This window comes from Felis catus, chromosome D4 (assembly GCF_018350175.1).
Source record: "Felis catus isolate Fca126 chromosome D4, F.catus_Fca126_mat1.0, whole genome shotgun sequence".
In the NCBI taxonomy this organism is placed as follows: Eukaryota; Metazoa; Chordata; class Mammalia; order Carnivora; family Felidae; genus Felis; species Felis catus.
Genome location: NC_058380.1, coordinates 263007 through 285344, shown reverse-complemented (window position 1 = coordinate 285344; position 22338 = coordinate 263007). Strand labels below are relative to the sequence as shown.

General features: G+C 39.4%; 1 protein-coding gene and 1 long non-coding RNA gene across 5 annotated transcripts in view; one reads left to right on the top strand and one right to left on the bottom strand.

The window, feature by feature from the left end:
- LOC123381584 overlaps positions 1 to 11863 on the top strand; it is a 66654-nt gene extending 54791 nt beyond the window's left edge. For both annotated transcript variants that reach the window (XR_006588782.1, XR_006588781.1), the window contains exon 3: positions 11584 to 11863. This is a non-coding gene — a long non-coding RNA (uncharacterized LOC123381584). The remainder of the gene's footprint in view (positions 1 to 11583) is intronic.
- The window catches only part of MFSD14B (major facilitator superfamily domain containing 14B), a 74402-nt gene that overhangs the window by 8627 nt on the left and 43437 nt on the right, over positions 1 to 22338 (bottom strand). For all 3 annotated transcript variants that reach the window (XM_023243180.2, XM_003995301.6, XM_023243181.2), the window contains 4 exons: positions 10258 to 10385; positions 8585 to 8699; positions 3339 to 3557; positions 1679 to 1792 (listed from right to left, as the gene is read on the bottom strand). In XM_023243180.2, coding sequence (XP_023098948.1) covers positions 1679 to 1792; positions 3339 to 3557; positions 8585 to 8699; positions 10258 to 10385 — 576 coding nt within the window. The remainder of the gene's footprint in view (positions 1 to 1678; positions 1793 to 3338; positions 3558 to 8584; positions 8700 to 10257; positions 10386 to 22338) is intronic.

Sequence of the window (22338 nt, the reverse complement as noted above, 5' to 3'; positions counted from 1 at the left end):
ATTCTGAGCATCTCACATAAATGCAATCAAACAATCTATGGTTGCAGTTTCTTTCACTTGGCACGATGTTCCACAGTTCATCCCCACTGAAGACTTAGTGCTTCACTGCTTTTTCTTGCCAAATGTTAACACCCCGTTGTACGGATTTGCCACATTTGTTGATCCATTTCATGAGCTGATGAACATCTGGGTTGTTTCTACTTTTTGGCTATTATCAAAAATTTCTGTAAAAGTTTCTATGTAGATGTGTGTTGTAGGAATAGATTTGCTGGGAACCCTATGCTGAACACCTTGAGAAACTGCCTATCCCATTTCACATTCCCACCAGTCATGTCAGAGTTTCCATTTCTTCACACCCTTGTCTTTTGGTTACAGCCATCTTAGCAGGTATGAAGTGGTATCTCATTTTGATTTGCATTTCCTTGATGGCTAATGTTCAGTATCTTCTCATGTGCTTATTGGTCATTTGTGTATCTTCCTTGGGCAAGTATCAATTCAGTCTTTTTTGAATTTTTTTCAGTTGGGTGGTCTTTTCATTTTTGAGTTAAAAACTTATACTGGATATAAATTCCTTATCAGATGTACAAACACCAAATGCAGTTTGAACATGTGTGTATGTGTGTGTGTGTGTGAACTGCTCTTAAAAGTAAGCACAAATACAAAATAACGTAAAATGATTCTGATTTACCGTTAAGTGTTGGTGGTAGTGACATAAGCATATGTGCGGGAAAAACGGGTAGAAAAGAAAATATCCACAGTTGCTTATTCTGAAGGAAGATGATTTTTCACTTCCTTAAGTTTTCCCATTTTTCCTACACTGAATGTACCTTTAATTTAATTACAAAAGCACATACGATTTTCTACATTAAATATGTTACCTCATTGGTCTTCCCTCTAAATCTCCAGCATCTGCTCACAAAAAATGAGTAAAACTGAAATAGAACTGTTTACAAAAACAGTTTTACTTATATACCACCATATAAAATATTAGTCTCATACTCTCAGGAAAACTAAAAGAATGGCAAGTTTAACAAGTTTCAATTAAAAATATCTCCTGACAGAGAGGAATTTATCTTAGGAGGAGACCGGCTCTGCCATATGGAATAAGCCATAGAAGGACTTCCAGTGAAATCGGTAAAAGACTGGGGCAGGATTGCAATGGAAGGCAACATGCGTCTCCGCAATCCCAGAGAAACAACAACAGTTGGAAAGGGAACTTGGTTTTAAATTGCCTTAAGCTAACCGCCTTTTGGGGGGGAACAAGGTAAAGTATACATTTTTAAAGAGAAAAAAGGTTAAGGGAGAGATTATTTAGATGACTGTTTGCAAGCCCCCTTGAAGTCCACAGCAGTGTTGAGCTATGGCCTTCTGAAGATGTCCCAGGTCAGTTCACATCAAATCAACTTGACCTCTCTCTGTGAAATTTAAATGATACATTCTGTTTATGCTAACTCTCAAGGAAATTTTTCTCACAGTCAACATTTTATAGTATTTGAAAATATCATTGTATTAAAGGTTCCCCTGATTGCTAATTATACGTCAGCACCTACACTTAAACTATAGCTAGAAGCAGGTCCACACATTTTTTCCGCTATACGGTTTTCCTCAAAATACCTTTAGACAAATCCTAATCTTTGATTTCTTCATGTTCTAAAGCTAGTAGGCACCCATTACCCACCTGTCTGAGATAGAGAAAAAAACTTGAATACTGTCCAGCTTCAGGAAGGTATGAAAGAAACACGGTGATGCAAATTAGTAAGACAGTAGAATCTTTTCCAACTTTTTTCAGTGACTAGGAATAAGCAGAAAGAGAAACACATAAAAAGTAGGAGACACTGACTGAATCACTGATATTCTGGGATACTGGTTTCATTGTTTTGATCTATTAGGGTGAATTATAAACGTTGAACAGATTAGAAAAACAAGCAAATATTAACTCTATGGCTGTAAGTCCTAATTTCATAATTTTATGTTTACAGTTTTACAGCTTAAAAAACAAAACAAAAAACAAGCACTTGCTCATCTTTGTTAACCATACTAGTTCACACACCCTGTGAATAGATCCTGAAAAAATACTGCTCCAGAACCTTTTAAGAAAATCTCGTTTCTTTCATTCATAATATAACCCCTTTATAAACACTTCAGGGTTTTTATTATATGTAAATTTACTATATCCTTTAAAATGTTAATATTCAATTGGCCTGTAAAACTGGAAGCCAAATAAGTATGTTCTAGTCATGGGGTCAGTGACAAGATTTTCTGACCAGTAACAGCTTTTTCAATCTTCTTACTTTTTGGATCTTCCTTTTTTACACAGAATTGTTGAGAAGACCAAAAGGTGAGCTGAGGACGATAAAGTGCTTCTGTCTATGGAGACCTTGCTGCACACCAGACACTAGATGAGTTAACTTATATACTCACCCAAACTCCCACACTAGCTTGGAAAGAATACACGGTAGTAGTCGTGCTTCACAGATGAATTTCCTGTAACCTGATCACTACATGACAAGAAAGTAGGAGGCCTGACTGGCTCCCAGGTCCATACCTGGTTTCCTTCTCTAAGCACCTCTTTCTCCATGTCTGACATTAGGGCACACACAAAATGACCAGGGGCTCTAGGTCATGGGGGCTTTTTAGAAAAGAATTTCTCACGAGTTATTTTTCTTATACACATTATTTTCTCACAAGTACACTTGGGTGATTAAAATCAGCAATCAAATCTCTGGTTATTTTTTTCCACGTATATTTTTCTTCAAGAACAATGTTATGTCAGACAAGGGAGGGAGAAGGGGAGAGGTAAGATTCTTCGTCTCAGTACTTTTTCTAGTTGTTAATGGGATCCTTCCAAAAAAATTAAAAATGGTAAAAGCTTTTTAAAAGTAAAGAACCCATTCAGTCCACAAAATACAAGTCCAGAGCCTTGTACATTAACAACTGAGAAAATAGCTACTACAGTCAGGCCAAATCCATTCACCTTTTCTGAATTTAAGTGAATGAACACAACCACTTCAAATGGCCACCTTCATTTTGTTTAAAAAAAAAAAAAAAAAAAAGTGAAAACAACCATGCAATAAGAAAAAAGAAACTTCCTTCCCAAACCCTCATCAGGCATTAACTGAACATTTTTTCTTCTCTCTTCCCTCATGATACCACATGCGTGACTTAAACTCTATATAATCCTTGATTATATTATAGGTTATAATCTATAATCCTATAGACAACTACAGTCCCTTATATGCAATTTTTTTTTTCTATTTTTCCTGGAGAAAGAAAGGGATCAACAACTGATGGGATGCATGAAGCTGCAGAAATATTCAATATTTTCATGTTTTTATTACCGCAAAAGGGTCTGCTTGTTTCCAAGAAATCTTAGCTCCCCAGGAAAGCGGCCTCATTTTCTCTGGCAAAGATTCTGGAACAGCCAGTAAGATGAAGCAGATGTCCAGAACAGCCACCACTGTGGCCACCAGCACAACAAGGCTGTCTCCGTAACTGGCTGAAAGGTATGCTCCAATGGCCGGGCTGCTCACCAGACTTGCTGCAAAGGTGGCTGACACCTGTGGAAAAGCACACTCTCATCCACGGTCCTGGCCACTACCACAAACACACACAGAAGGCACACTCTCACTTAGTCCCATCTGCTGCAGGTGCACACCTAATTCTGGTTCTCATGTGGAGTCCCAAAGGGACAGACCATGACTGTCCTTCCCCGGCTTTAAACAAAACAAAAGGGATGTGTTGTACATACATTTTGACAATGGAAGAGTCATTTCATTTTAAGTACTCGTTCATAAACTATGAACTAACAAGATATCCTAGAAAGCTACAAGAATAAAAAATAATGGTATTAGAAACAAAAATTGAGCAAACCTTCCCCATAAATAAAACACACACACTTTAGGGTGCGCCTGGGTGGCTCAGACTCTTCGTTTTGGCTCAGGTCATGATTTCACTGCTTGTGAGGTTGGACTCCGTGCTGACAGCGTAGAGCCTGCTTGGGATTCTCTCCCTCTCTCTCTGCCCCTTCCTTGCTCGCGCACGCTTGCTCTCTCTCAAAATAAATAAAAAGTAAAATTAAAAAAACCCACCAACATACACTTTAGTCTTCTTTAATTGGGCAATAGGGATTTGGAGAGAAAAGCACGACAAAAATTTCTGCAGGGCTGATCACAAAACTTACAAATTACTCTGGGACTGTGTTGACTTCATATTCTAAAAACACTGACTGTTTGGAGTGCCTGGATGGCTCAGTCGGTTGACCGTCTGGCTTCGGCTCAAGTCATGATCTCAAGGTTTGTGAGTTCAAGCCCCGCATCGGGCTCTGTGCTGACAGCTCGGAGCCCAGAGACTGTTTCGGATTCTGTGTCTCCCTCTCTCTGCTCCTCCCCCACTCGTGTTCTGTCTCTCTGTCTTGGTCTCTCTCAAAAATAAACATTAAAAAAAATAAAATAAAATAAATAAATAAAAACATTGACCATTTTATTATTTGGGGACCATTTCATTACCACAGAGAAGGAAAAAAACCCTGATATTCTTAGAGAAAAAGCTGTAAGAACATCAAAGCTTTTTAACTAGAGATCCCTGGGCTGTTGATTTGTGTTACTCCCAACCTGCATCCAATACCAGAGACCACAAAGCCAACTGTCACACTTGCAACCTGAATCCATGTGGAATCTCTGCACACAGCTTCCTTTACTTTGGAATGTAATCTGCATGTGCAGAAGCTTAAATGGGCAGTCTCCAAATTATAACCAGATTGAGTGCCAAAAATATAAATTGGTTATTTAAATTTCTACTAGATTTTAATAGAAACCACTGAAATCATTATCTATTATTAAAATTATGACTCCTGGTTAGCCAAAGACATTTTTCTTTCACCCAACACCCTTCCAAATAAATGTAAAAATACAATATATCTGAAATTAGTATTACACTAAAGACACTATAAAAGCAAGTCCAATAAAAACTTTCTGGGGGAAAAAAGGAGGTGCAGAGAATTCCAATTTGGGGAACAGGAATCTTGGTTCAGTGTTTATTTAATTACCTGCTATGTACCAGGTGACTAAGAAGACAGAGCTCCTGCCCTTCAGGTTTTTCCATATTATTTGAGAAGATCAAGGCAAACATGTAACTACATTATAAACTACAATGACATGCAAATGGCTACAGCAGCACTGCTGTGGGGTTCTCAGGGGCTAACAACCTCTTATCTGCACAAAATGGGTCAGTAAAGTCATTTATTCGTAAGTTTTTCATTATCTTAATCCTCTACCGCATTTTTGTACCTAAACCAAGAAGACACTCTACTCAATGTACAAATAAATAAACAGCAATAGAAAGGTTAAACAGCTGTCTTAAGTTCATATGATGAGCAAGAACTAGAAGTCATTTTCCAATCTCTAAAATTAATCTTTCCCACTAAAATAGAGAGTCAGATTTACATCTGCTAAATTTCAGCTGAAACTGCTTTTTATAATTCCACAGCATTCCAAGTCTAAAGAATCTAACGATAACTTGAGTTTAAAGAAGAAAACAAGAATTTATTTAGTTGTCAAAATGACATTTATCTACCATCATAACCGTCTTCTAGCCACATGGACATTTTCTTTTCTTTTCAAGTTTATTTTGAGAGAGAGTGAGTGAGCAGAGTAGGGGCAGAGAGAGAGGGAGGCAGAATCCCAAGCAGGTCCTGTGCTGTCAGTGCACACCTGAAAAGGGGCATGAACTCATGAACCATGAGATCATGACCTGAGCCAAAATCAAGAGTTGGATGCTTAAATCAACTGAGCCACCCAGGCATCCCAAATGGACATTTTCTAAAGTAAGCATTGTTCAATAACTCAAGATTTGGTCATTGCGAACAATGGACTTAAATTATTATTATTCTAGAACAACGATTTAAATGACGGCATTCTACTAAGCTCCCCTCAAAATACTTTGGAAAGGACTCAGTAGCTACTTCGGATATAATGAAATTAATGCTCATTAATAAAATGGTGCATTCCAAATCATGGTAAACTTTTTTTTGGAGAGAGAGAGAGTACTCACGAGCAGGCAGGGGGCAGAGAGAGAGTCTCCAGGCCCAGCACAGAGCCCAACACAGGGCTTAATCTCACAACTGTGAGATCATGACCTGAGCCAAAATCAAGAGCTGGATGCCGAAATCAAGCCCTGGAAATCAAGGGCACTGAGCCACCCACATGCCTCTATGTTGAACTTTTAAATTCATCTTTCTCATCCATGTGCTGCCCCCTACACTGCTCTGAGAAAGAGGTGCTCTATTTTCTGGTATTTCTACAATTTAAATATTTGTAAACTGCCACAGAGAAAACCTGAAATTAGCAAAGGCAGAAATCTTTTTTTGTTTACTTATTTTGAGGGTGGGGGGGGGGGCGGGGAGAGGGGAGAGAAAGAGAGAGAATGCAGAGGAGGAGCAGAGAGAGAGGGAAAGAGAGAATCCCAGGCAGGCCTACACTCTCAGCACAGAGCCCAACATGGGGCTTGATCCCATGAACTGCGAGATCAAGACCTGAGATGAAATCAGGAGCCATACATTCAACCAGCTGAGCTACCCAGGCACCCCTAACAAAGGCAGAAATCTTAATGACAATCTTTAAGCTTTCAAAACAGAGTTTAGGAAACAAGCTTAAGACTTATGAGTCTATGTATCTGAAGAGCTGAAAGCCTCCCAGTGGACTCAGATGGCAAAACAGGGTGGATGCTCTCAGACACAGAGAGGTAGGTCCATCTGTCCTTCTAACACAGCCCAATTCAGTTAGGGCCCTCAGTGCCCAGGATTCTATCCTCCCACCAATTCCTCTACTGTTCTTCACCTATAATTTTTCCTCCCTAAATGGTACACTGAAATAGGTATTAGTGAGGTTTAGTTTCTTAAAATATGCAAAAAGTAAAACGTAAGAGAGTGCAGGTAGGGTAGGGGCGGGGAGGGGGGCGGGGACAGGGTATCTGAAGTGGGCACAGAGCTGTTAGGGCTTAAACTCAGGAATTGAGAGATCATGACCTGAGCCAAAGTTGGTCACTCAACTGACTGACCCATGCAGGCGCCTCCAGGAAGTGAGATTTGAAAGGAAGAGCAAGACTGGGGAAAGGGGAGAGATAATGTGGGTTTCCGGTATTCAGTCCTCCAACGTGTTCAACAGCTAGATCACTCATCTTTTATCCACCTTTTCTCAATGTAAACATTTCAAACACAGGGAACTTGAGAGAACAAGTGGAGAATGCACCACCCCAACTACACCACTTTGCATGTGGACTGCTTTGAACTGTAGGCAATTAAGACCCAGCAGGCTCAGGGAAAGCTTTTTTGCCTTTCTTTTCATGCCTGAAAGAATTCAGACAGGGGCCTATATCAGGAAGAGAGCTACGCCAGAAATAACTTTTTATATCAGAAAGACTTATCTGCATGGCATGGCACACATTTACTTACCAAACATTTGTTCTTCCCATCTTCCTGTGAACTGTCTTCCTCCCCTCCAAAGCCCAAGACCCCTACCCTCTTTTCCTTAGCTCAGGATGGCATATAAGTCTCAACTGCATCCAAGTCTCTCGTGTCTTTGGAGCTCTGTACAAAATTAAGTGTTTCCCTCCTATTAATCTGTGTCAGTTTAATCATTAGGCCAAAGAACCTAGAAGAAGGGGTAATTATCCCCCTGCAGCAACACGCACATACCTCAGCAAGTTCACACATTGGACACACGCCCACACATGCTCACATGACATCTTTTCCTCTGAGCCACATGAGTAGTCAAGACACTGAGCTAAAGGGCTTTAGCCTCCATCTTCTACAAGTCTCTCTTCCCTATGAAACTGCAATGCCATCATCACACTTCGGAAAATCAGAAATTATCTAACACTTACCAAGAAGAGATCTCCTGTAACTTTCATTAAGCACTCCACAATTACACAGTAGCATATCCCAAGTAAGTGCCTGAGACATGCAAGCAGCAATAAATATAGTAACAGTGGATTAACATGGTTGAGGCACAACATCTCCCTAACTGTGAATTAGGTGCATGGGGACTTATCTCAGCACCAGTTTACTGTTTATGGTTCCTCAAGACATAAGCCAACAAGAAACAAATCAACTTTTTAAAATATTTTGCAGTCAACAACTCACATTCCTGACAAACTTCCAACCCTATACATTATTATACATTATTAGCAATTTCCATCTGGCTACTTTAAACTTCATCAATTTCCTAGGGATGCCTGGGTGGCTCAGTCGATTAAGCATCTGACTTCAGCTCACGTCATGATCTCACAGTCCATGAGTTCGAGCCCCACGTCAGGCTCTGTGCTGACAGCTTAGAGCCTGGAGCCTGCTTTGGATTCTGTGTCTCCCTCCCTCTCTGCCCTTCCCCTGCTCATGATCTGTCTCTCTGTCTCAAAAATAAATAAAAACATTAAAAAAAAATGTTTTTTTAAACTCCATAAATCTTTTTTATTTTCATTGCTGTAGATTTTATGTAAGTCAGTATTTACAATTTTTTTTTAATACTTAATACTTTAACACAATTTAATTATAAATACTTCTCTGGTTACAATACATAAACTATAATCTTACCCATCCATAAGCAGTACTTCGCTCATGTTCCTGAGTGACATCAGCTACATAAGCAAATATCACAGAGAATGTGACCGAGAAGACTCCAGACACAGAAATCATCGCAAAATACCACCTATAAAAAGATTATTTTAATTACCTGGAAGAGAGGTGGCAGTGTGCATACACTTTCATAACCAGAGCTAATGATATTATGTAAAGATTATAAACAAATAAAACCAAATATATGTATATGTATATTTAAAGATATAATGGACTACTAATAAACTGATAATTAGGATGGGGAAGAAGTAGAAACATACCAATTTTGTAATTGCTCAAAGGATGTCAGTACATGCAGGTGAAAAAATGAAAGAATAAGGGGATTAAGTAAAGATACAATCTTAAAGGTAGCCAACAGAAGAGAAATAAAAACTTAAAATTTCCTAGCTTTAGCTAAGAAAAAGACACATACAGCATATGACTTTGAGAGAGCTACACAAAGGCAGAAATCATAGCAAAAGTATTAACGTATTTAACACTAAAAATTTCAATCATATGCACAGATGCTTTTAAATATTGTTAAGATACCAACAAAGAAAATCTCACAGAACAAAAAGTAGGATTTATCCTAGGGCAAAGGATATTCCAAGATTAGAAAATACATTAATATAATTCATCATAGTGATAGATAATATTTTTCAACACAAAAGCTACCTTAATACTTAAATGATGAAACACTGTAACATTTCCTTTATATGCATGAAAATGTTAGGTCCACAATTATCACTTTTATTTAACATTCTTCATTAGTCAGTGTAAGTAGCAAAAGCAACAGCATGAAAACTGGAAGAGGCAAAATCATTTAAAGATCTAAAGAAAAATATTTTAAGGTATTGAGAGGACATTAAAAAAAAAAGCCCTCATTTATCAGAAAAGCATGACTTGTTCTTGGACATAAAGACTCAATATCAAAAAGTATTTTATAAGATTCATCATGTGGTAGAAAATAAAATGATCCACCATGGGTACCCAACATATTTACAATGTAACAAATATTGACAAAAAATTATGAGATAATCAAATGACATTTACCCAAGCCAATAAATACTGCATTAAAACAACAACAACCCCTTCCATTCTAAGGTATGTTCTTTACACCTTATGAAGAACATCTCAGCATTTTGGCCAAATACCATCCTCTGAAACTAAGAAAAACAACTAAGGTACAGCTCAGGTACAAATTCCAACCCATCTCTGGTAACTGAAGAGACTTGGTTACATGTTAATACTCTCTATCATGAAAAATGAGATCAAATTCAAATTCCTATTATGAGTGAGAATTAGGCTATTGGTCTAATAACTACAATGTACTCAAAAGTGACTCCTGTCTATTGATATAAACTGTGTTCATACAGTGCCCTAGAGCAGTGAGCTGACAAAAACACATTTGCAGTCACAAGGGTTGAGTACAGAGATGGTACACCCCCTCCCAGGACCCAATCCTTTAATTAACCTCATGGCAACATCTTTAAATGTCTTAAAGCCCAAACTGGCTTTCAGTATTATCAAAGAGATTAAATAAAAACACAGGTACCAACTGCTTTGAAATAGTTAAGAAATGCTCTGCAGATGTATCATTCCCATGTGACCCCAAACAGATAGTCATGATGGTGGAAGGTCAAGCCACTCACCACGGGCTGATCCTCATCAGTGGAATTGGGAAGCAGGTGAAGAAGACGGTGCCCAGGAGAAAGGGTTTCCTCCCCCACACATCAGACAGAGCGCCTATGAGGGGGGCACTCAGAAAAGATAGCAGGCCCTGGAGAGGAAAACAGAAACAAAGGTCAAATGTACAATGTGATCCCTTAATTACTTGTAATTCTTATTTTCTAAATGCTCCAATTTATTTTTTTTTGCCCCCAAACAGAATAATTTGAAGCATTAAATGCAAATTATCATTTAAAAACATTCTAGGGGCGCCTGGGTGGCTCAGTCAGTTAAGTGTCTGACTTTGGCTCAGGTCATGATCTTATGGTTTGTGGGTTCAAGCCCCACATCAGGCTCTCTGCTGTCAGCACGGCACCTGCTTCAGATCCTGTCTCCCTCTCTCTCTGCCCCTCCCTTGCTCACACTCTCAGAAAAAAAATGAACTTAAAAAAACAACAAAAACCATTCTAACAAATTTCTAAACATGCTTTAGAAAAGGAAAAAAGGGGGAAGAGTTTGTTTTTTAGGAGAAACTGGAGAAGAGGGGATATGAAATATGTACACCTATTATACATATTTTTACACCAAGCATATGGGAAGAGGCCAAAACTTAACTCATTTTAATAAATATGTGTAGCTCTAAATCAACTGCTCAATGAAGACATTTTCTCACTTGCTACCTGGTCCCTGACCCTGGTCCTCCAGACAATATGTGCTCCCGTTGATGAGCTGCAAACCTTGCTCTGATCCCTTCTTTAAAACCCTGCAGCGGTTCCCACTGTGCACAGTTTAGAAGTCAGCAGGTATGTAGGGGTGAAATGAACACCTGCACTTTGCTTTTATAAAAAATTGGTGGGGAGAAAACAGATGAGACAAGAGTAGGAAAATGTTGGTAAGTAGTGAAACTGGGTGAGTTCATAGGTGTTCATTTTATTGTCTACTTTTGTGTATTGGAAATTGCTCAGCACAGCATACAAACAGGACACTCCAAGATCTGGCTCCTAACACACATCCTATGCTTTGGCTGTATGAAGCACCTCCTAGTTTTCCCAGCATACCGTCCTCCTTTGTGCCTGTGGGCCCTTAATGTGCCTGCATACACTTCCCACAGTTGGGCTGGGTAAATTGCCAGTCGTTCTTTACAACACCGTGGGGAGAAGCACCTCCTCCTCTTAACTTCTCTTAGCTCCTCAAGCAGAATTAATCACACTGGTTTTTGTGGAGTGCGAAACAAATTCCTCCTGCCTGGTACGTTTCTAGCTCTTCCACTGCAATTTTAACACTTGTTATTTATCTTTCTTCTCTTTCAGGACGGTTTCTTCACATCTCTGTACCCTTGGTGCTTATCACAAGGCCTCATAATAAGGGCTTTCAAAGATTTGAATTAAACTTTAAGAGGAAACCAAAGTCACACTGCTGGCAAGGAAAGGAACAGGATTCCAATCTATCAGCCCTAGGTAAACCTAGAACCCACAGGCTGGGAGACACGTGCACTGAAATAAGGGGGTCGGTGAGAGGAAGACTCAACGGAAGGCAGGCAGGGTGAGGAGAAAAGCTTTTTAGCTCCTCTGAAATAAAATATTAATCCAAGCCCACGATCAAATCTTGTAATTTAATTTCTAAGTCACAATGGATTTCCATTTAGCCTGTCCTTGTGTCAAGACAGTAAACATCAAGAATTAAATGGTGTTCCTTTAAGAGCCAAGCAACTGCAGAAAGTGGGGCTTAAATTCAGGACTTGTGACTACCAGTTTCATGAATTTTAGAAAAGAAAATCTTCAAAATTCTCTAAAAATATCAAGTACCTGCATACGTGGGTAGTATAGAACTGGTCAACAAGAGGTCCTTGGGGGGCTCAGATGGTTAAGTATCTGACTCTTGATCTCGGCTCAGGAATTCAAGCCCTGCATCAGGCTCTGTGCGGACAATGTGGAGCCTGCTTGGGATTCTCTCTTTCCCTCTCTCTTTCTGCCCCTCTGCCCATTGGTGTGCTCTCTCTCAAAAATAAACAAACATTAAAAAAAGGGGTGGGGGGAATGCCTAGGTGGCCCAGTTGGTTGAGCATCCATCAGTCAGGTCATGAACTTATGGCTTGTGTGTTTCAGCCCCGCGTTGGGCTCTGTGCTGATGGCTCAGAGCCTAGAGCCTGCATGTAAAGCAATTTAAGAGGACAAGGCAGTGAAAATCCACTACTATCACAAAACTAGTAACAAAACTCTTTAAAGAGCTCTGGGAAAGTTTCTGGACAGTTCTGATTCCAGACTTCACACAACGCTTTAAAATATGGAATGTATGCCATTTTTAAACAAAAGACAGGAGAAGGCCAAGTATTAAAGTTACATTTAAAGTAATGCATAGCTAGGGTGCCTGGGTGGCTCAGTCGGTTAAGCTTCCGACTTCGGCTCAGGCCATGATCTCACAGTTTGTGAGTTCAAGCCCTGCACTGCGCTCTGTGCTGACAGCAGGGAGCCTGCTTCGGGTTCTCTGTCTCCCTCTCTCTCTCTCTGCCCCTCCTCCACTCATGCTGTCTCTGTCTCAAAAATAAACAAACATTAAAAAAAATTTTTTTGAATAAAATAAAATAATAATACATGGTTTTAACAGAAAAAAGGTACTGTCTTCGAGATCATGAATTTAAATGGTAATTTAATCTATCCATTAAAAATATTATTCAAATCAAATTCTTAGTAACAATAACAGATACTGAAAATAACTTTATTAAGATGCTAAAATACAATCTCATACAGTTCACCCCTGAAGAACACAAGGATTGGGGCACCAACACCCACCATCTTATACAGTCAAAACTCCATATCTAACTTCTGACTCCCCCAAAAGTGAGCTACTAACAGCCGACTGTTAGCCAGAAGCTTTACTGAGAACATAAACAATTAACAATATTTTGTATGTTTTATGTATCATATACCATATTCTTACAATAAAGCTACAGAAAAGGTTAAGAAAACCTTAAGGAAGAGAAAATATATTTACAGTACTGTACTGCATTTGTCAAAAACAAGAAAAGTGCCTGCGTACAAGGGGACCCATGCAATTCAAACCCGGGTTGTTCAAGGGCCAACTTGTACTTGCCTCTTTGGAAAACCTGAATTTCCTAAAAATCAAAGACTTTCTCCTCTCCCAGGGACTTCTTCACTACCCAGTCTGGCCTGAAATTCTATTAGTGCACATTGTCAGAGCAGCAGATTGAGGACATTTGTACCCTGATGGATTGGGCAGGTACTTCTTCAGTACTACTGATGCAGGATACAATTTGCAAATGAGAACAAAATGTTTAAAACTTAACACCAGACAGACCTGAGAGGCAGACCTCAAAGCCCTCATCTTCATCAGAAATACAACTGATTCCCACCATTCACACTAGTTATGTTCTGTAAGGTTGCCACAAACACTGAATTACAGAATAGGCAACGACTGCTCCTCGAGGAAACAGTGTCAGGTTCCTGCAAGCCTCTGGTCACCTATTGTCGTTTACTGATCAACACACGACCGTGATTTACGTGTATTTCTGTTTAAAGACACTTTATTTAATACACATTGTTGACTTATGAACAGTGAATTCTCAGTCAACAGCACTACAGCTCATGCCTGAATGAGGCTTATCTGGCAGCATTCTCTCTGTAAGGCACATCACAGACCTCTTGCACTTCAAGATAGTAGTCAGTACTACACACGGGGACATTTTAAACAGCCAAATCACCAATAAAAGGCACAAAGATGCAAAATATGTGGCACTAAGTGGACCACAAGAAAGACAGATGTACGGTTATAAGACCTGAAACAAGTAGATGGAAGTTTGAACAAATGGCTGGGCACTCACACTTCTCCCCTCACCCCAGTGCATAAATGACCACAAAAGCACTGTGTTGATCTGGGGGCCACAAACTCAGCGAGTAGGTGGACTGGAAATATGAGATTCAAAAATACTGAGGGTCAGCTGATGCCATGCTTATCATAACCCAACCAGGACTAGATATAACATGATGTGCAGGCGTCCAGGCACAGATGGTGAAATTCACCAACGGTTCAGCACAGCCACGTCAGTAAGTTAGCTTCCCAGTGGACACAGGTGTTTAAGGTGGCATAATTAACTGGCCAATAATTGTGACATGACTTTAGCCTCTAAAGTGACAAAACAGCAATTAGAGTTTATTGTTCAATTAAATACAATTATCCAATAAACATTTTGAAGCATACAAAGAATGACAAATACAACTCATTTGAAGCACCCATGCATAAATTTTACACTTAATATAGCCATCACAGAAGTTTTAAGTGTACGTTTTCCTGTTGGTAAATATTTGACTAAAACAGTTTGTGTGAATATTTTTAAAACTAAAGACTGCTTTTTGTTTCCCTTTACAGTATAATTAACCTCACGAATGCATTTGAGGGGGCACTGGCACCAATGAAGAATAAAATACAAAGTCTTTTAACTACTGCTAAAAACTTTTCCATGAAAAAGTTCACATTCTATGACAAATTTTCAGTATTCTTTAATAAGCAATGAGGAACTTGCGACATGTACTTGGTTACCCCAAAGTTAGGTTCATTTTGATCTTTCATACAGTAATTCACTAATAATGACTTTTATCTTGCATTTCTTAAAAGATGAAAGACAAAAATCCTACTTCAATACAATTGTGTCATTTATATAATTGACAACTATTTTCACATAAAGGGACCTGGGTGGCTCAGTCGGTTGAACATCCAACTCTTGATTTCGGCTCAGGTCATGATCTCATGGTTCGTGAGTTCGAGCCCCTTGTCAGGCTCTGGGCTGACAGTATGGATCCTGCTTGGGATTCTCTCCCTCCCTTCCTCCCCCTCTCAAAATAAACAAACTTAAAAGAATATTTTCACATAAAAACAATATTAAAACAAGGTCACCTTTCTGACCAAGGACCCACAGAGACCCTGCACAGTACAGAGCCTCCCTTCCCAGGGTACACGTCCATCAGTGCAAGAGGGCAAATGAGAAATGTGATATATAAAGTGATTTTAATTCAATTAAAGTCTGGAAGAGTGAATGTGCAAAGCAGGAGAAGGATCAAAGAACAGCTGATGCCAGAGACTTCAGGGAAAGAACAATATGGGCAGGAGGGCTAGGGTGTTTTGTCTTGTTCTGAGGTAAAGGGAGAGAAGTAGGGAATATTCAATAAAAGAAACAAAAGCAGATTAAAGTGAAATAAATTGTTGTAAATAAAACATAAGTAACCAGACTTTTCCTTAATTTTAGAAGTAGTAGGGCTACTGATTCTTCAAATTCTGATTCCAAGAAAGTTCAGTATAGGTTTTAAAGTAATAACAACAGTAACAGCATCCACGTTTGCCAAACTCCTCCTGGCCTTTCACACGTCTTCCCCTGTGAGGTAGATGCTATTAGGGCCAACAACTGGCCTGAGGCTCATAGCGGCAGAGGCAGCATTCAGCTCAGTATGCGGTGGCTCCAGGACCGAGTCCTAACCCTAAAGCCCACAGTTCAAACCAGTTATTAAAGTAATCTGTTAATATTTCCAGGTTTCCAACCTAAAGCAAAGAACTAGTCTTACCTACTTGTGAGTACTCTTACATGTTTTCTTCAATGGATAAATTAGCAGTCTGTCATAAAAAGTCTGCACTTAAAATGGATGAGTCATCTCTCAAGTAGGTGGTTTAATAATTTTATTTATAGATAACAGAAAGGATAATCTTTATGCAAGTTCTTGTCCAAATTAAGCAAGAATTATTCTGCACACATCCACACGTGTGTGTAGGAAGAGCTCTCTGTACTTACTAACACCAAAGAGCAGCTTGAAGAAACTTTAAAGATACCTATCTTGGTTTTTTGTTTTGTAATTCTTAAAAACATCAGCCAAAAGTTTCTGTATGTGCTTATGCTAAGGTATGACTTGATTCATTTAAATGGCAAGATGACAGTTGAGCAGCAGCTCCTGGAATACAGGAACTTGACATTTAATCCCCTGGAAGAGCATCATGGAAGAGGGTCTACACGCCTTCTCCTTCATCAGAGTTGATGGCCAAGTCTCGAGTGAGAAGCAGCCCATCTGTAGGTGGCCCCCTGTGGCCATGCCCTGAGCTGGCTTCTGTGACGTTAAAGCCAGACAAGATCATGACTGCCTGCTTTATTTTTTTTTTTTTTTAGTTTTTTTTTCAATGTTTTTTATTTATTTTTGGGACAGAGAGAGACAGAGCATGAACGGGGGAGGGGCAGAGAGAGAGGGAGACACAGAATCGGAAACAGGCTCCAGGCTCCGAGCCATCAGCCCAGAGCCTGACGCGGGGCTCAAACTCACAGACTGCGAGATTGTGACCTGGCTGAAGTCGGACGCTTAACCGACTGCGCCACCCAGGCGCCCCATGACTGCCTGCTTTAAAGCCACCCTCTTCACAGTGATCACTCCAGGTGTAAACTCGGACATGTGGCCCGCTTAGTCTGGGACACTGCTAAAGATGTCTAATTTTGTAATAAATACAAAACATGCAAAAGAAAGAAGTTTCAAGAAATTTCAAGGCAGACACTGGGCCATCAGACCAATTGGTCTTAATGAAGAAAATTATTACAGTCACTCCACCTGCTCCTATTAACCAGCAGCCATAACTAGACTTCATCTGCCAAGTGAAACCAAGGCATCTGAGCTTAGTGTTGCATTTTTGACAAAGTGTAGCTAAAACAAATGTGACAGTTAGTTTTAGGGGTCACCTTGGCTAGGCTAGGATACCATTATTTAATCAAGTGCTAGTGTGGGTGTTTCTGTGAAGATACTGCGTAGCTCTGGTTAACACCTAAAACAGTGGCTCTAAAATAAAGGGTTCCCTTAATAATATGGCGGGGGGAGGCTACTCCAATCAGCTGACAGCCTTAAGAAATCTAAAGTTTCCAGAAGAAAGAGTTCTGTCTCAGGACTGTAGCATTAACTCCTTCCTGAGTTAAGTCAGCCCTACATTATTTCAGACTTGTCAGCCCCATAGTCATGTGAATCTATTTGTTAAAATAAGTCTCTTGGGGCACCTGGGTAGCTCAGTCAGTTGAGTGTCCAACTCTTGATTTTGGCTCAAATTATGATCTCACAGTTGTGGGATCGAGCCCTGTGTCGGGGTCTATGATGAGCGTGGAGCCTGCTTGGGAGATACACACACACTCTCTCTCTCTCTCTCTCTCTCTCTCTCTCTCTGCCTCTGCCCCTCCGCCACACTCTCTCTCTCTGAAAAAAAAAATATTAAAAAACTAAAATCTTTATATATATAATCTCTTAATATTAGCAAAATGAAAATAGCAAAAACTAGTATTTACACTGTAACTTAAAATCTTAAGAAATAAAGTGTTTTATTTCCTTATAAAAACTTACCAAGAGTCATTTGAACAGTGCCTGCCTTCTTCCTAAGCCAAGTAACATGTGATATGCAGTATCTTCTATGCACTGGCAAACTGCCACACAACTTTTCTAAATTCAGATCAACTTTCAACATTCTATGCTTTGTGTTTTCAATGTCATGAAATACCATCTCTGTGAGTCCCTTTAATGTGAAGCATTTTGCGGACATCACCTCCACTGGGACACCTTCATCCTGTTCATCATACCATTCTTCTCATTTATGCCGACAAGTGTATCTTTGCTAAGTCCTTTTGGCTGTGTGCCCCTGTCAGCTTATTTCTTCTAGAATTCTGCAGAGGTTCTACCCAAATATCGCTTCTACCATTATCTGTAATTATTTCTTCACTGCCCTTCCATCCTTGTTGGCCAATTCCTTTTCACGGATCTGTTTCTGTAAACTGTCACGTGGGTTTATCATTGGAGACAAGAAGGCAACACAATCACACGCTTTGTTGTCTGTGCACGAACTCAGACCAGTCACTGACATTTTGAAATGCCATGAACAGACACTGATGATGATGTTCATCTATTACTAGCGTCCTGTGGACTGAGGAGCCAGGAGCAGTTCCTACTGCAAGCAGTTACTCAAAGTTAATATACCACGGTAATGGGCTGGTATTTTTTAACTGAACTTTAGTAACTGGAATTTGTGCATACCAGGATGTGTAAAAAGAGGGGTGCCTAGATTTCATATAGTTTCTAATGTCATGGAGAAACTATTATATCATTAGTGACTGCTGATACAAGAACAAAGATAAATAGTTATAGTCTCCATGTGAGCTCGATCTTGACTATTTGAAAATGCATAGAAAAAGACTGGAAAGAAATGCTAAGTCAATAATATTTATGAGCACCTATCATTTGCCAAGAACTGTTCTAATCTCTGGGGACAGGAGTAGACAAAAATTCATGCTTTCCAGAAGCTTCCAGTCTAAAAGAGGAAGGGTGAGAAGGACAAACAGTAACAAGATAAAGCAGAATATACAGCATGTCAGAGGTGAGATTATAATGTTTCTGGAGAAAAACAAAGCAGAGAAGGGAGACTGGAAGTGATGAGAATAGGTTACATTATTCAAGACAACAGACAGTAAAGGCTTCACTAAAAAATGACACCTGGGTGAAGAGTTAAAGGTTAGGGAGTGAGGCCAGTATCTGGGAGAAAGAATCAAGCAGAATAAACAGAACCTGCAGAGCACTCAAGCAAGCACAAGCTGAGGAAACTATGGTCAGTGGGAGTGCAGAGAACAGAGGTGATGCCAGAGAAGAAAGTGGAGTGGGCATGGGACTGGTTAGCGATACCATAAGCTGGCTTATATTGTATCAGGACCTCTACTGAAACCAGGTAGTGTTTTCATTACAGATCTACTTTGAAGGTAGAACCACAGAATCTGTTGATGGAATAGATTTGGGAAGAGAAGGAGTCAAGATGACTCCAGGGATTTTGATACGAGCAAGAATGGCATGACCAGTAATTGAAATGAGGAAGGCTTGTGAGCAGGTCAGGCTTGAGGGGAAGACCAGGAAATTAGTTTGGCATGTTAACTTAAAAAATTTTTTTTAAATTTTTTTTTCTAATTTTTGAGAGTGAGAGAGAGACAGTGTGAGCAGGGAAGGAGTAGAAGGAGAGAGAGACACACAGAATCTGAAGCAGGCTCCAGGCTTTGAGCTGTCAGCACAGACTGCGACACGGGGCTGGAACCCATGAACCGCGAGATCATGACCTGAGCCCAAGTTGGATGCTTAACCGACTGAGTCACTCAGGTGCCCCTCCTCTTCTATCCTTTACTGGTAGTCACCCCAAATATAAGCCTTCTCACCCATGCATCACGATTATAAACTTACAAAGTATAAATTAACTGTAGAAAATCTACAAAGAAAGAATATAAAGAAGAAAACTAAAAATTATCCATTCACATGCTTTCAAACTTCAGGGGACTCCTTTTTAATCAGGTTTTCCCCCTGCTTATACACATGTATTTTGGTAAAAACCAAAGCAAAACCACACTGTAGCTCTATACCCTTTCTGTCTCACACATTATATGGTAGTCTTCAGAAATGTGTTCTTTATGTGCTGCTATTACATCATATGCCTGTGCTGCAAAGTATTCTTCTAATTTTAAGCCATTTTAATGGTTTCCACATTTACTATTACAAACAGCCCTTTACCTGAATCTTTGAATAACTCTATTGATTAGAACAATTTTCTAGAAATGGAACAGCCTTTGTTAAAATTAGTGAATATTGTGAGGTTACTAAAACGCTGCCTTCTAGGAAAGCTATACCAACTTAACTCTCTCATCAGTCATGTACGGGGACCCCATTTACCACAAACTGAACTAGTTATTGTCAGTTTAAACTTTTCTACCAATGCTTATGTGAAAATATAATCTCATTCCATTTGGGATCCATTGCTTAGTAGTGATAATCGTATTTTTACACTGACATCTTTTGTCAACTGGCAGCTTACATCCTTCCTTGCCCTTCTGGGATATCAGTAACTTTCCTATGGTTTTACCTGGAAGGCACTTCTATGTGGTCCTCCGTCTACTATACATGTTGCAAATAATGTTTTGTCATTTGTTCATTTTTATGATGGTGGTTTGACTTACCAAAGTTAAAATACTGATGTAAATGACTCAATCTTTTCCTTTATATATTTTTTCTAAAAAAAAAAATCTTTTCCCAAAAATAGTTAAGAAAATGGTCATCAAGATTTCCTTCTAATAGTTTTTGTTTTTACATATTTCTCTTTGCAACATTTATTATTCGGCACTCAGAGGTATTGTGCTAACAGCTTATATACCAGCTCATTTAATCTGTATGATCACCCTGTTAGATCTTTTATCTTTCTCATTTCATGAATAATGAAACTGAGGTCAGAGAAGCTAAATCACAGGTACTAAGTGCAGAACACAGACTTAAAGCTGAAGCAATCTGAAGCCATACTCCTTGCACTGTACTTACACACGCATTAAGCTATCCAGTTTGAGCTTTGATGTAGGTGCTGTCACATCCGTATCCCTGACACAATAACCAATCATTAAAGTTCCAGTAAAGCTCAATAAGGTCAAGTTCAATATTTATCTAAGTTGCATAAGTCTTTGTCTAAGCCCCTGAATCAATCCAAATACCTTTTATTTTACATATTTTTAGAATAACACTGTTAGTGTCTCTAGGTCAAAGTGCAGCATACTGCTTGGCTTCAGAGCATACATCCAGTTGATTTTACTCTGCAGAACCAGACTAAAACACATTTTAGTAGCTGGTCCACATGACAGTAGATTATAGAGGAACTTCCCCAAGAATCTGCTGTAAGGATAAATTTATGTTGTATATTTATCAATGCTTTCTCTCATTTAATTTTTCTTTTGATCTATGCTAATCTAAAACTGGTGCTTAAAGGCCCACTTGCCAGATTTCTTTTTTTTTTTTTTAAAGATTTTTTTAAGTTTACTTATTACAGAGAGAGAGAGGGAGGGAGGGAGGGAGGGAGGGAGGGAGGGAGGGAGGGAGAGAGAAAGCAAGCACAAGCAGGGGAGGGGCAGAGAGAAAGGGAGAGAATCCCAAGCAGACTCCACACTGTCAGTGGAGAGCCCAACATGGTGCTCAAGCTCACAAACTGTGAGATCATGACCTGGGCCGAAATCAACGGTCTAACTGAACCCCCCAGGTGCCACCACATGCCAGGTTCCTGATAACACTCCTCTTCTCAATGAGGACTGAAAACTTCTTGCTTCAACCTTTATTTAAGACGCCATTTTACTTATGTTATTATTGTAAGCATTCTCAAATTCTTTTTGAAAATAGGCAAAGAATAAACAGTATTTATTACAAATAATGCTGCTCAAAGATGTAAATTCAGCAAATTATTAGGGCATAATTTTAAGTGTGTTACTCAGTTCACAGGTCAGTACCATCTAAACTGGGAAGGAATCAGACACTATACCTGTGTACTATACTGTGAAGTGGGACTAGAATATAACATTATACTTTAAACTCTTATTTATAAGCTTTTCTGATAAATATCACATTAAAATTTAAATAATGAATTGAGGGTCGGGGCACCCGGGGGTTTCAGATGATTAAGCATCTGACTTCAGCTCAGATGATCTCACAGTTCATGGGTTCGAGCCCTGCGTTGGGCTCTGTGCTGACAGCTCAGAGCCTGGACCCTGCTTCAGATTCTGTGTCTCCCTCTCTCTGCCCCTCCCCCACTCACGGTCTGTCTCTCAAAAATGAATAAAAATTTAAAAAAAATTTTTTTAAACAATGTATTAAGGGTGAAGTGGTTGAGAACTCAGTTGTGACTAGAACACCAGCCTTGACAAAAGACTATACAGCCAACTAAATGTTGATGCTGCCTTCTTCCTCAGTATCAGAATCTGTCTCAAAAGAAGACAAGAATATTTATCCATTTTATTCTGTTGACAGGCAGGGCAATTAAAAGCTCACAAAATTAAACTCTTTATAAAGTGCTTTTACAAGTAAACCATTTCAATGCCTTATGGACTTGGATTGCATTTCACTTTGACATTGATAATCCAGTTAAAAGTTTAGCTTTAGTGTCACAGACTAAGAGTCTAGAGTTTTCTCTTGTCCAACAAGAGAGCAGATGCAGAATTGAATACGAGAGAGGCTAATGTCCAAACCAGAGTTTTGTCTCTGTACTGA